This window comes from Balaenoptera ricei, chromosome 10 (genome assembly GCF_028023285.1).
Source record: "Balaenoptera ricei isolate mBalRic1 chromosome 10, mBalRic1.hap2, whole genome shotgun sequence".
NCBI lineage: Eukaryota > Metazoa > Chordata > Mammalia > Artiodactyla > Balaenopteridae > Balaenoptera > Balaenoptera ricei.
The window spans coordinates 46,012,035-46,024,958 of NC_082648.1; the positions used below are offsets into that span (position 1 = coordinate 46,012,035).

General features: G+C 38.1%; 1 protein-coding gene across 1 annotated transcript; it reads right to left on the reverse strand.

The window, feature by feature from the left end:
• Window positions 1-1,821: 1,821 nt before the first annotated feature.
• Window positions 1,822-11,462, reverse strand: GTSF1 (gametocyte specific factor 1). Its single transcript, XM_059937365.1, has 6 exons — window positions 11,447-11,462; window positions 6,538-6,638; window positions 4,603-4,729; window positions 4,078-4,161; window positions 3,549-3,612; window positions 1,822-1,924 (listed from the first exon to the last, which is right to left on the reverse strand). Exons 1-6 carry the CDS (start codon window positions 11,460-11,462, stop codon window positions 1,822-1,824), a joined length of 495 nt encoding a protein of 164 aa, XP_059793348.1.
• Window positions 11,463-12,924: the final 1,462 nt, after the last annotated feature.

The following is a 12,924-nucleotide window of genomic DNA, read 5'->3' on the forward strand; positions in this document are numbered from 1 at the left end:
GTTCAAAGCTAAGGGGTGTTTGCTTTTAGAATCTCTTTTCTGCTTCTTACCAGAAGAAACATCAGTTCTGGTACTAAAATGAACCCTAACTCGCAGAAGATCCATCTACTTCACTGTCCAGAGAAAGTAAATGGACTAGAAGGCAACAGGCCAATTACTCATTCATTCACTAAATATTCACTGAAGGCCTACTACCTGCAAGACAGTGGGGATTATCACCCCATTCCCAGCCCAACAATATTCCTTCTGCCAGAAGCAGTGTGGCTGGGCAGCCTCAGCCAAGACAGCATTTGAAGCATCAAACCTGGCTCTGCTATGGGTACATAGTGTGACCTCAAAGAAAGGCTTCATCTGTGAAAACTAAAAGATTTTGGACTCTTTATATAGATTTTGTGAGGTTCTGCTAAATCAAATATTCAGATAAGATCAACAGTGAGAGACTCTTAGAGACCCAAAACTTTAAAGTTCTCGTTCAAAGGAGTATGAATTTTTTGATGAGCATTAAACTGTACTGCACAGGGAAAGAACTGCAGAGCAGTGAAGCACAGTTGTTTGATTAATCTCAGTCCATTAAAAAGGCATGATAGATCTAGAATGCAACTTTGATTAAAAAAAAAAAGAAAAAGGAAAGAGGCAGTGCGTACTAACATTAGGGAAAGCAACTTGGCATGTAACAGAATTCTAATTTAACTAAATGCCTATTCATTAGCGTGTAAAGCCATAACAGAGGCTATATACTTAAAAACACAGGCACATACAAAGCTTTAATTTGGTACCATAATCTGAAAGAAAATTGGACCCAAATTGCTTTATGTCCAGTTAAATCTTACTACCACCTGGAAAAAAAAATAGTGAAATAAAACTGAAATACTTACTTGAGATAGATACTCAGTTACTGTGCATTTCCATCTATGGAGTAGAAATATTTCAAAATAAATACGTCATGTCAATTGAAAATCACTACATCTCCTATTCTTACTAAACACGAATGACTTATTCCTGGGGTATATGGAATTACAATATAAAAGTAGAAGAATTTAAAATTAGCAATTGGATTCCACTCAAGAGCATGGAAAAAGGAAACAGTCCTCTACCTATCAAGCCTTATGGCATATGATTTGGTGATCTCATTTTTGGAGTAATGCAAGTATCCAAAGGGAAATGTTTTAAAGGGGATCCTCTAGCCATCTAAAAATTAGCTCAAACAGTAACAAAAACTGAAATCAAGAGACTCTGAATTTGGGGGCAACATTAGGAAAAGAAAGTTTGTATTAAATAAAAATGACGGTATCTTGGGTGTACCATATGTAGGAATTTCTTTACTAGGGTGGTATGACATGAATTTCACACCTGTTTACTCAGCATGGTCTCTGAAGCCTAGGAAACACATCTGAATACCATTCTTATGCTGGTTCTTACGACTTATTACTTTCATTTTGTCTCTACCCATTACCTTTTAGGCCCCTGCACTCCAATTTCTAATCCCAATTCCCTATCAATATTATGCCTTGAGACTTGGGGATGATTTCCTCCTAGCCAAAATCAATAGGCTTTTTACTGGTTCCCAAATTTACCCATGGTATTCGATGTCAGTGGTCACCCCATCTTGAAAATATTCTTTATGCTTCTGTGATCTTGTCCTTTCCTGCTACTAACCAGGAGTAGGGGGAAGTGAGTAAGGTGCTTGGGGTGCAAAATTTAAGGAAGCACTCACTCTCAGGGTCATGTGGGTACAAGGTGTTCAGACTGAACATGTCCTTGAATAATCAAGACCAACTGTATTTAGCACAACAAACAGAGTAAATGCATTTTGCCTCTATTTCACTTACTGTTTTTCCATGGCAGAACATATGGCAGAGACTTGGGAACACGCATGCCTGAAGCCAGGTTACTCTTATGTTCCATAACTATGTTGCTTGCGGGGCTTCAAAAAGAAAGATGAATTTGACTATGTCAGCATATCTGTATTCTTCAGGCAGGCACACACAAGATAATCAAAATGCGTTTTTTGTAATTTGGGGGAAAACAACAACCTACATTCTGAAATGTAAACACATTTCCATCAAAACATTCTCACAATGAGAATGATTACCAGCTTCTCTGGAAAGCTCACTCTTCTGTACAGGCATTAAGATGGGTCTAACCATTTTCATTTTCCAGAAATTGAGATAAACAGCAATGCCATCTACTGTTCAGTTGTATGACAGGCTCATGAACTCAATAGATAAAAGAGATAAAATAAAATGCCAAGACAACCAAACTAAAGGCAACAAATCTCACAGAACGGAGATAAAATTAAAATTGTACCAATGGAATTCATCTTTAAGTTTTTCTATCTCAGTGCATAGACAGACTAAGATACATTTATTATAACTAACTGACTTCAGGAGCTAAAAAATAAATATTGGTAAGTGTTCTATTTGAGGAAAAAAATGAAGTCTAGCATCTAATTCCTTCATTTTCTAATCCAGAAATAATCTCATTTGGGTTTGAAACATGATCTTTTTTTTTTGTGCCACGCTGTGCAGTTTATGGGATCTTAGTTCCCCAACCAGGGATTGAACCCGTGCCCTCGTCAGTGAAAGCACGGAGTCCTAACCACTGGACTGCCAGGGAATTTGAAACATGATCTTTTAAGGTTTGAAGATCAAGTAGTAATGAAAAATCTTAGAGATTTAAATTAGATACAAAATCAGTGGGAAGAAGAGATGCATTTTCTTTCCTACCCATATGGTATTATGGATTGCCCAATCTCAAATCAAGAACTTTTGGGCTTCCCTGGTGGCGCAGTGGTTAAGAATCCACCTGCCAATGCAGGGGACACAGGTTTAAGCCCTCGTCCAGGAAGATCCCACATGCCGTGGAGCAACTAAGCCCGTGCGCCACAGCTACTGAGCCTGCGCCCTAGAGCCTGCAAGCCACAACTACTGAGCCTGTGTGCCACAACTACTGAAGCCCGTGAGCCACAACTACTGAAGCCCACGCGCCTAGAGCCTGTGCTCTGCAACAAGAGAAGCCACTGCAATGAGAAGCCCGTGCACCGCAACGAAGAGTAGCCCCCACTCGCTGCAATTAGAGAAAGCCCACATACAGCAACGAAGACCCAACGCAGCCAAAAATAATAAATAAAAAAAATAAATTTATTAAAAAAAACAGAACTTTTAAGATTACTTTTTTCTTAGACACTAGTTACCCAGAGTAAAAATGATACATGTGGTATAGCTAGAGAATTTTTTCAAAGCATTAAAATAATGTGAACTTAGCAAAAACTCCAACTAAGACATAAGAATAGCTGGCGCCACTGTCTCCCTTACTAGACTATAAGCTAGTATTTTTGTGTTCCCGCAGTAATTAACACAAAGCATGCGACCTTTTTATGAATCAAGGAATAAATAAGGAAAAAACCCCTCCAAAACTATACCTAGACTAAATTACCACCAAGTAACATCATCAAGGAAAGAGGTCAATACATGCTTTGGTGGCTTCTACTGGTAACAGAGCACTGTGATTCTGGGAGGAAGAGGTGGGAATGAGGCCCTTTCATTTACCTGTTGTTGCCACAGTAGGTGGCTGTGCCCCAGACAAATGGGGTGCTGGTCTGTTCCCACAAATCTGCCAAAGGAAGCAAAACATGGTTTGTGGTACTACTAGGTAAAACACCAATTCATGCTAGTTGAATTTGTAAGATGAGAAATAATAAACATAAGTTTAGAGAAGCAAGTAATAACTGATCAAGTACCTGGCTTAAGTGACAGAGTAGCAAGAATTTAATTGAAGGATATAAACACAAGTGACATAAATAATAATAAATGTGCCTAGCAGCAACCAAACACAGATGGTACAACACAATTTATGGAAAAAAACAGATGTAAAGAAGTGCTTTTTCCAATCAAGAGGGATAGGCTGTTCCATGTGTCTGCACAGAGAGACAAATGTGCTTGTATTGGGGCCCAGTAAAAATAACAAGTCATTCTGAACAACATGGTATGTTCATAAAAAAGGAAAATCTTCCTTCTATCTAAAGCAAATGACTTGAGATTTTGACATTGTGAAGAAAAAGATGTAGGAGCACTTCACCTTTATCCCAGTCTTCATCGCAAGGAGGGCACTGCCATGTGCTCTCAGTCAGAGTCTCTTGTCCGAGGTTCCTGGTTTGGCTGACTGCAAGACAATAGAGATTCTGACTTAACAAGGGAACACTGCCAAGTTATTATGTTTAAAGGGGTTAGTGGCTTAAAAGGTTGCAGGGTCTTTGTTTCTGAAAAATGAATGGGATGAAAGCTAATCAGAGGGGTCTTATCCCCTTGCCAACAGAAGACAAGAAAGAGAAGCAGAAACAAAGATGTTTGCCATATTTATGGTAATAAAAGAATTTTCATTTTTAGATGAATTATTAGTAAAATGAAATCAGGTTGTTCAGAAGAGAAAGCAGTCTGACAAACACCACCTGACAACCTTTTGCTGCTAAAATAGAAATCTCAAAGGCAGAAAACCACTGTTCTTCTGAAATGATGAAAGCCAAAATCAAGGTGATAACGTAGCATCATATAAATTTGAAGGGGCTAACCTCCAACACAGAAACATTTAGCTAGTCAGTCTTACCTACATCCTGCTCAATACAGCTTTTGTCATCACAGCTTGAGATATGATGACTGATTTCAGCCCGAGGAACCTGATGGCGAGCATTGAAGGGACAAGTAGCCAGTTTGTCTGCGACGTCAGGATGATTCTGTGAAAAAAAATTAAAGGGGTCCGTCAATAAACTTGTGGCTTAACTTGGTAGGTAAACTCATAGTAGAACATTAAGAGGGAATTATTTATCACTCATATGGACCATAGAGACATTACCTCAGAATCATCAAAAGCTAAGCCTCTTTGTTATGATTATAAAGACTGACAACACAGATACTGGGGTTAAAGTGGCTTATATGGAAGTAAACAGTGAATTTAGGATGGGGTATTTGAAACATATCTTCACCCCGTTTACTTCTCAGGGTCACAAGATTCAGGCGGCACAGCCTGTAATGGTAGAGCTCTCTGGACGTCTTTGAAAGCTGATATTCAGGATGAACAGCAACACTAAAACACACTTAGTCTGCATTGCAGTAGTGCCCCTGCTACTGCAGTACAATAGTGCAGGAAAACAGCTGTTGGAAGGGAGCTGCAGAAGAGGCAAACCCAATGATTTTTCAGATTAACACAGGAACGCTTATTTAAAGTAATGATGCCTGAAATGAGGCTCTGAACAATTTGACCTTTATTTCAGCTATTTCACTAAGGAAAAGCCCAAATGATAGAGAACTCTGCTGACCAAGTTCCTTATTTTAATACAAAACAAGAAAACAAAACAAAATGTTTAATATCACCCAAATCCTATGGTAAGTTTACCAGCAATTAAGAAATTTATCAGGAGAAGCAAAAGATATATCATAAATGATACTCAAAAAAGTAAAAATAATGTAAAGTGGGGAGAAGGGTGGAAAAAAATAGGGGATGGAGAAAATTGTGAGGGCAGGTATCTCCATGATTTTTGTAAGGGATATCAGGCAATCGAATGCAAAGGTTTTGTAGCTGAAGATTAAGAGCATTAGAATAGGGGAGTTATGACAATGTCTTTTTACCACTTGGATCCCTTTCCCAACCTTTATCCTCGGAACATTTTTGAGAGCCTAGGGGAGGAAGTTGTGGTAGTATTTGCTAGTCCATATTGCCCAGGTTCAACCTTAAGGAATCCTTGCTCTAGAGATTAAAAGGAGCTGAGAAATAATCAACAATGGCATTATAATCATGTCTCCAGGACTGCAAGAGAAACATCCTTTGAAGAATGTTAATGCATACTTGAATTGTATGCAGATTTAGATTAAATACCAAAATTGTTTTCCAAGCATAAATCCTGGCAGAACTTTGGCCTCTGTATCTGACATCTATATTCTAACAATCCTTTCAAACTGCCTCAATTAATATATCAGCATTAAACTAGCTTACATCAGCTAAGTCTACAAAAGGGTGACCAGAGAAAAAAAAATCTTTGAGCTGTTTTTTTTTCCCCCAAAGATGCTTACTGTTGAAACTTGGAGAAACAGTTATTTTTAGGAATGATCTTTTCTTGGGTTAACCTCTAGCTGTTCAACTTCTCTAAAATTTCTAAACAAACAAACAAAAAAATCAGAAATAAGTGTATTACAATACTCAATCCTTATCAGGACAATGAACACATCAAATTCACAAGGCAAGAAGGATTTCTCACTGCTAGCAAAAATTAGTGTTTCCTCTGTTTTACAAAGGCTGCGAAGACTCTAGAGAAGCTGTCTATGAAGGGTGCTCTGTCACTAGTGGGGGGAAAAACCAAAACAAGAAAAAACTTACATATCCAAGAAATAAACAAATTCTTTTCTGTAAATATTGGTATTTAACCCAAAGCAATTCTGGCATTCAGTTAAAACATTTATGTTAAAATTATTTGATATTTACAAAATTTGGCTTTTAAAAAGAACTCAGGAGGGCATCACAGGGCAAATTAAGAAAATAATACCCTACCTTTCTGCACTTGATAAGATGATAAGGAAACCTGCAGGCCCTGATCTGGTGGTTTTTATCATAGGGGCATTGTAACAGCTTTTCAGGGTCCAGGGTATCGACTGAAAGAGAGAATAATAGGGTAAGTATACAGCTTAACAGGCCCTTGTAAAACTTCAGCATCCCTGGCACATTGGATTTTTTCAACAGAATCTGTAAGAGTTGAACAAGACAGTCTAACGACGGCTTGGAATTTTTTTTTTAAAAGGGTGACTAAACATCTGAAAATAAAAATGTAACTGTGAGAAGATAAAACTGCGTTATCATCGAATCTTCATTAAGTCCAGCAAAACCAGCAATCATGGGGTGGGGTCCTAGTTCAGATTTGGTTGTACATAAATATTGTTGTTTTCATTGTTGGTTATCCTTATTATAAACAAAAAAATTAAATGAAACATCTTTTCCTTTTCTAAAAGTGCTAATTCAGGGTCATAGGACTTCCGTGGTGGCGCAGTGGTTAAGAGTCTGTCTGCCGGTGCAGAGGACACGAGTTCGAGCCCTGGTCCGGGAAGATCCCATGTGCCACAGAGCAACTAAGCCCGTGCACCACAACTACCGAACCTGCGCTCTAGAGCCTGCGAGCCACAACTACTGAGCCCGCATGCCAAAACTACTGAAGCCCACGTGCTCTAGGGCCTGCGTGCCGCCACTACTGAGCCCATGTGCTGCAATTACTGAAGCCCGTGTGCCTAGAGTCCATGCTCCACAACGAGAAGCCACCGCAATGAGAGGCCCGCGCACTGCAACGAAGAGTAGCCCCTGCTCGCCGCAACTAGAGAAAGCCCACGCGCAGCAATGAAGACCCAACGCAGCCAAAAAGAAAAAAAAGTGCTAATTCAGGGTCATTCTTATCTCTAGCTAGTTCAACCAGAGCTTCCCAGCCAGTATGTTGAAAGTTGGAATGGACAGTGTACTGATACACTGCTGTGGGGGTCCATTGCACACGTGTCCCCTATCCCCCAACCAGTCCTAGGTAAGTTGAGGGTAGTGAATCCCCTACACTAGCATCCCTGTCTATTTACTAGTATGCTATGACATGAAAAAAGTTGGTAAGCATTGCTCTATATCAGTTATACATTCTATGGAAGCTTGAGAAATATTCATTGATAGATTTCTTTTTCGTCTGTCTGCTTTAATGTACTTCTATAAGTAGTTCCTGATCTCGGTTAATCTAGTTACCTCTCAAATGAAACCAATACCTTTACCAGATCGGTGGTTTTACTTTTCATATTTTGGAACATAATGAGAAAAAGACACAGAATTCTTTAACCTAGTGATTATCAAATTGGCCAGATAAAAAAGTAGAATAATCTGCAAAAAGAGAACCTTAAGTTAAGACAACTGCAGACACCTTAACGGGGCTGCTGTGTGAAAGAAAGCCCCTAACCTATATCACGCTATTTAAAAGTACCCTTAGAAGACTATACTTTTAGGGACCATTTCAATAGTGTGAATAGAAACTAGAGAAGTTTCTCTGAACGTGTAAAACTATCCTTATGTTCTGCAAAATGTCCAGACTGAGCCCCAAATTTTAAGAAGCCTGGTTAAAGAAGGGAAATTAAATGGTTAAGCACATTCTGAATATATTATGAGGACAAGAGGCAACCTAATAAAATGCTGTTGCCACCACACTGAAGGCAATAATAAAAGTGAAATAAGATAAACAATTCACATTTGATAAGAAGCTTATAAACCAGGAGACTGCTATGAAAATCAGAAGCTAGTGGGGAATTGAAACAGACAGCTTCACTGGAAGAGTGGTAAACATGGGATAAATTGCTAACCATGATGGTGATGCAAATGAGCCAGAAAGGTGACTTGAAGGACAGAATGAATAGGAACGAAAAGTCTTAAAGGACAAGCAGGCTTATTATGCCAGCCAGGCTCATCCTGACCAGCAATCTTTTCATATTTCTGAAGCTCCAGGAAGAGTTTACAGATGAAATTCTTGTTAGTTTTCCTTCATTTAATCCATTCCATCACTAGCAAATGATAGGCCATGTCAGCAGCTGACAGACTGGACGTACTTTATGATTCATACACATTTTACTGCCCATACAGTGGTATTCATCAGAGTTGATAATGATAGCTTCCTACCAAAATGCTTTACTTTTTGGTCTCTGATAACTTAGGTCAGCTCTAAACTGGTTTTTTAGATTAAAATTTTATTTTTAATTAAAAATTTTTAACGGTAATAAGATACACATAACGTAAAATTTATCTTAACCATTTTAAAGTATACAGTTCAGTGGTGTTAAGTATATTCACACTGTTGTGCAACCAACCTCCAGAAATTTTCATCTTGCAAAACTGAAACTCTATACCCATTAAATAACTCCCATTTCCTCCTCCCTGTAAACCCTGGCAACCACTATTCTACTTTTTGTTTCTATGAGTTTCACTATTCTAGACACTTCATATATGTGAAATCATATGGTATGTCTTTTTGTAACTGATTTGTTTCACTTCCCACAGTGTCCTCAAAGTTCATCCACAGTGTAGCCTGTGACAAGATTTCCTGTACCTATTTTGCCATTTGCTTTCTTTTAACTTAACATATCTTAGAGCTCCTTCTATGTCAGTATGTTAAGAAATGTTTCACTGCTGCATACGGATGTACCATAGATTCTTAATCAGTTCCCTTACAGATAGACATTTAAGTTGTTTCCAGTTTTTTACTATTATATACAATGCTGTGACTAGCAATCTAACATATACTTCTTTGTGCATTGTACGAGTATTTCCCTTGGGCAGATACCTAAGAGTGCTACACGAAGTATATATGCATTTAAAGTTGTAATGAATACTATCGAACTGCTCAGCAAAAATCTTGAGTGGCTTTCTGGGAATATAACTTAATTTGGAAAACAAAGCAGGCCCTCTGGACAACCTTCCTCCAAGAGCGTAGACTCAGATGTTCCTCACACTTGCATAGGGCCCAGAACCCATGGTGAGAAATGGAGGAAACTTCACGGAAATAAGGAACTAGACTTGACGAGAGTATCATCAGCTAAGAGATACCGCCCAAAGACAGAAGAAGCTGGAGATCTTCAGGAATCTATCAGATTAACGTTAGAGTTTTAGGTCACTTTGGGAAAAAGGTCAAACATATTCTAAAGCACTGTTTCTCACTTTAACATGATTCCTGGTGTTAAATCACTTGGGGACTGTGTTAAAATACACATTCTGATTCAGCAGGTTTGAGATGAGGCCTGAGGTTGTGCATTTCTAACCTACTTCCAGGTGATATTTTTCTTTTTTTTTCTTTTTTTTAAGTCTTAAAACACTGAAGCTTTATTAAGAAAGACATAGATAAACAGAAATGCTATAGACTTAAAGGAGTTGATTCTTCACAAGCCAACTTATTAAACTTAATCACAAAACTTAAATAAAATTGTAAACATACAGCAAAATTCACCATTTCCTTCTTTCTTTAACAAACATCTACTGATTATCACTATGTAAAAAAATTTCCGTTATGTAGCAATACAGTAATTAAAAGAACCAGGTGATATTTTTCTAAGAAAAAAGAAAATCACCACTGACAAAAGTAATGAATAGAGATATAAAGGGGAGATGTTGCTTTCTAATTTAATAGAGTAGTAAGCTTCCAAGAATAAATAAATATAAATCTCTCATATCTATCTCACATGGAAATCTCAGATTTTAATTAACATATTTTTAGAAAAATTAAGGGGGTGAAGGAGGAAGCCCTACGGAAGATCAAGGAGGATGAGATCCATTATTCTCAAAGTACGGTCCTCAGATTAGCATCATCACCTGGGAACATGTTAGAAGTGCAAATTCTTGGGTCCCAGACCTTCTGAATCAAAAATTTTGGGGGTGGGGTCCAGCAACCTGTGTTTTAACAAGCCTCCCAGGTGATTCTGCTGCATGCTAAAGTTTAAGAATCTCTATTGTAGATATTTAATAAAGATTGTTTCCATGTAGTTTCTACATGTTGGTGATAAAGTTTCTACTGGACTCTTCCTTGAAGGTAGAATGGGACTAAAATACCCTTTAGTTAGAACTTATTAATTATAGAGATTCTGAACAAGACAGAAAGTAGGAAACAAAGGAGGCCTTGTTGACGAGTTTCATCCACTCAGATGTTCCTCAAACTTGGTCAGGGTCTAGAAACCATGGTGCTTTGTAGCAGCAAGTAGGGCACTACATACAAACAACATATAAGACTCTGGTTCTGACTCTGTCCCCAACTAACTATGTAACTTTAGGACAAATCAATTAATCTAGGTTCTGTTTTCTCAGTTGTAAAATTCGAACGTTGAATGAATGATTTTTCAGGTCTCTTTTGGTGCTACACTTGTATGATCCTAGGTCTCCTGGTTCCCATTTGATTTGTTGGGCCATCTAGATTCCTGGATCACTTGAGAAACAAGAATCCTCCCTAGGATTTCTTTAAGTCTAAAAACGCAGTGTACATCAACATTATGTATATCATATTATCCCACAAAATAGAAAGAAACCAGTTAGTTAGTTAATGACTATCCCTGTGTCATTAACAGGAGAAACTGAAGTCCTGAGGAATGAAAATGCTTCATTTAATAAAAATATAGTTTAACACTATGGTGTTAAACACTATGGTGTTAAACACACTATGGTGTGGTGTCCCAACCACAGCTTTCTCAAAGCTTGATGACTTCTCATACTTCTTTCTTTAAATTTCAAGTGTCGTATTTCAAATTTGGACATTTCTCTACATTACTAAAACGGTCTCTGGGGAGACCTTTTCTTCTCAGCAGTCTGGCGAGAAAAGTGAATCTTTCCCAACACAGTAAAAGTCTTGTCAGACAGAAAACTACATGTTAGTAATTTAACTTATTTTCTAAAAGCAACAAGAAGTACGTACTGTAAGTGTCTTCCATGTTGGAAATGAAGGAGCCAAATCCAAGTGCTGGGGGGGAAAAAAAAGCAGTGGATCAGGGAATCAGAAATGAAATGTATCAAAAGTAGCCCTAAGAAGTGGAGTCAAACTTGGATTCAAACTAGAATTGAAGTCACCCAAGTTCAATATAAAAAACCCTTATAGCACCTCCCTCCCCCTCAATAAGTTTCTCCCCTTGAAGGCATTCTTTACTACTTTGAACCATTTTAACATCATTGCCCAATTCACACTCTTGGAATAAATTCTAGGGCTCACAGTTAAGAAAAACCAAATATGACTACTAAAACTGTATTCAGGTGATAAGATGTCAGTCTATTTTAAGTGCCATTACAACACCCTGTCACTGTTTACCATCTATTAGGGTTTGATGCTATTTAACATTAGAGGGGGCAAGTCAAGCCCACAAGAATACTGTTATTTAAACTTCAGGATAAACAAAGGAAAAGGGTACTATTTTAAAGCTCTCCTCTCAAGTCCTCAAAAATACAGGATGGGCAGGCTGCCAGTCTTGCTTCTCCCCCGGGGACCTGGGGATGCTGGAAGCCTGTGTCAGACTATACACTCAATCCATCCAATATGTCCAGAGACGTTCTAGTTTACTATTTCTACGACTTTTCTTAAACATGATTAGGAAGTACCATACTTTTTCCAGTGATGCTTTACCCCCCTCCCCAAATCTCCTATGCTAAAATGGATAGACTTGGTAATGTAAATCTCTCCAGTTAATACTCATTCCCTCTATGCATTGAGGAAAAACTTCTGAATGTTACGACTCGAGAACTATCCATTTTATAGTTGACAGTCATAAAAGAACAAGTCTGTAGCAGAAATGTGGAAGATTAAAAGACAAATGTTTTTTTAGTTTCAGTCCTCTTCCACCTGAGATTCCCCCCTATTGAGCTCTGTGATTAAATAAACTTATCATTATGGAAAAGACTAAATTTATATAAAACCATCTCCATAGGAAACTTCTGAAAACTGGCTAGGTTTACATCTATTGCCTCTAGAGCCAGCTCTCCTTTGCCTCCTCATACAATTCCACACCCCTTCCCCCCATTCTATGACATAAGCAGCCTTGGAACCTATGATAGGAAATACAAGTGATCAGCTGGAACTCGTTTAGTAATTTGCTGCAGAGTTCATTTGTAAATGACAATCATCGGTGAAACTGTCATAAAAAATATTTTTCATGTCTGGATTAAGAAATTCTGACATTCCTTTTGACATGTTACACATAGTAACTTTATACTTTTTCAACAAAAATAAAAGAGAATTGGAAGAAAGAATCAAGCAATATGTTTCTTGATTTTAAGTCCTTTAAAGGAGCGATCAGTGCCGGATTCAGCAACTTGTAGGGAGCCATCCTATCCTTTGGGGGCAAAAAGACTAAATTACACAAGATTAAGGGCACTGGAACCTATAGCCTCATCATTCAGCCCTGT